This window comes from Sinocyclocheilus grahami, unplaced genomic scaffold (genome assembly GCF_001515645.1).
Source record: "Sinocyclocheilus grahami isolate Dianchi unplaced genomic scaffold, SAMN03320097.WGS_v1.1 scaffold45724.1, whole genome shotgun sequence".
In the NCBI taxonomy this organism is placed as follows: Eukaryota; Metazoa; Chordata; class Actinopteri; order Cypriniformes; family Cyprinidae; genus Sinocyclocheilus; species Sinocyclocheilus grahami.
The window spans coordinates 1-1,074 of record NW_015524981.1 but is presented as its reverse complement, the minus strand read 5'-3'; the positions used below and the strand labels follow the sequence as shown (position 1 = coordinate 1,074).

Here is a 1,074-nt window from a genome sequence, read left to right as displayed (position 1 = left end):
AGAACCTTTTGAAGCACCTTTATTTTTAAGAGTGTAGGTCTAATTGTTGCTCACTGCACTCCTCAAAACCAGCTAATAAACAACTAACATTATGACAAGATTTGTATTTTATTCACTGGCCGCTGATTACTTCCTAAACGCATCCCCCGAGATGCATATGTTAAGCATTCCTATTTTGGATGTTAGTCGAGAATGCTTTATCTTTAAAGGTGGAAAACACCTCCTCCTTAACTTGCTGCTCTAGTTTCATGTGGTTACATAGCATCTGAAGCAGAATTAATCTGACTCATTTCTGACACATCCTCTGTTCTACATTACCTCATACTCTCAGGCTTGTCGATCTGTCGACTAAATCATGCCTTCAGATTTCATTTCTGCCCAGTTGATTCTACAATTCAAACCCCTCTTTCTCAATATCTGCTTATTCATTCCCCTGCAAATGTATATAAGTTGTGACTACATCCATTATGCCCTTTTAGCTTTTCATTCGTTCTGTAACTCTCATGAGTGGGCGAGATAGACTCACTCCGGTTGTCTTTGCTCTGGAGGACGGGAGTGTAGAAGTTTTTCGAAGTCCGCCCCTGCGTGCCCTCACTGGAGGTTGCGGTTGTGAGGACCGTGCTGTTGTTCCTCTCTCCTTGCTGGACCGGGCTGGACTGGTGACGCAGAATGTCCACCAGCGCTCTGAAGAGAGAGAGATAAACAGTAAAAATGAAGGATGAGTGTATGACGGAATCAAAAGGCAAAAGCTGAAAGAGCCTGACATCAAAATCACTACAGATCTCTTCAGATTGCAGTCACTGATGCAGACTCAGATGTGTACAGCATTGTATCCTTCCAGCCCGGTCATAATGGGCCTTTCACTCACCTAGGCATGTTGATGTCTCTGTTCCTCGGTCGTCGAGACAGTTTATGGAAGGCCACTTTAACCCCAATGGCCATGGCCATGGTAAACGAGATGACTCCCCCAATGACGTAAGCCGTGTTGTTGTTCTGTTGCTGCAGTGGGTCGAAATCTGGGTCGTGTCGGACCGGGGGCTGGGTGATGGGTCCCGCCGTGACGGCCCAGTCGGG

At 46.2% G+C, this 1,074-nt stretch overlaps 1 protein-coding gene across 1 annotated transcript; it reads right to left on the bottom strand.

Moving 5' to 3' along the window:
* Positions 1-125: 125 nt before the first annotated feature.
* Positions 126-1,068, bottom strand: LOC107580810 (protein shisa-7-like). The gene is made up of 2 exons (XM_016266445.1): positions 869-1,068; positions 126-684 (listed from the first exon to the last, which is right to left on the bottom strand). The coding sequence occupies exons 1-2, from the start codon at positions 946-948 to the stop codon at positions 426-428; spliced, it is 339 nt and encodes a 112-aa protein (XP_016121931.1). The 5' UTR covers positions 949-1,068; the 3' UTR covers positions 126-425.
* Positions 1,069-1,074: the final 6 nt, after the last annotated feature.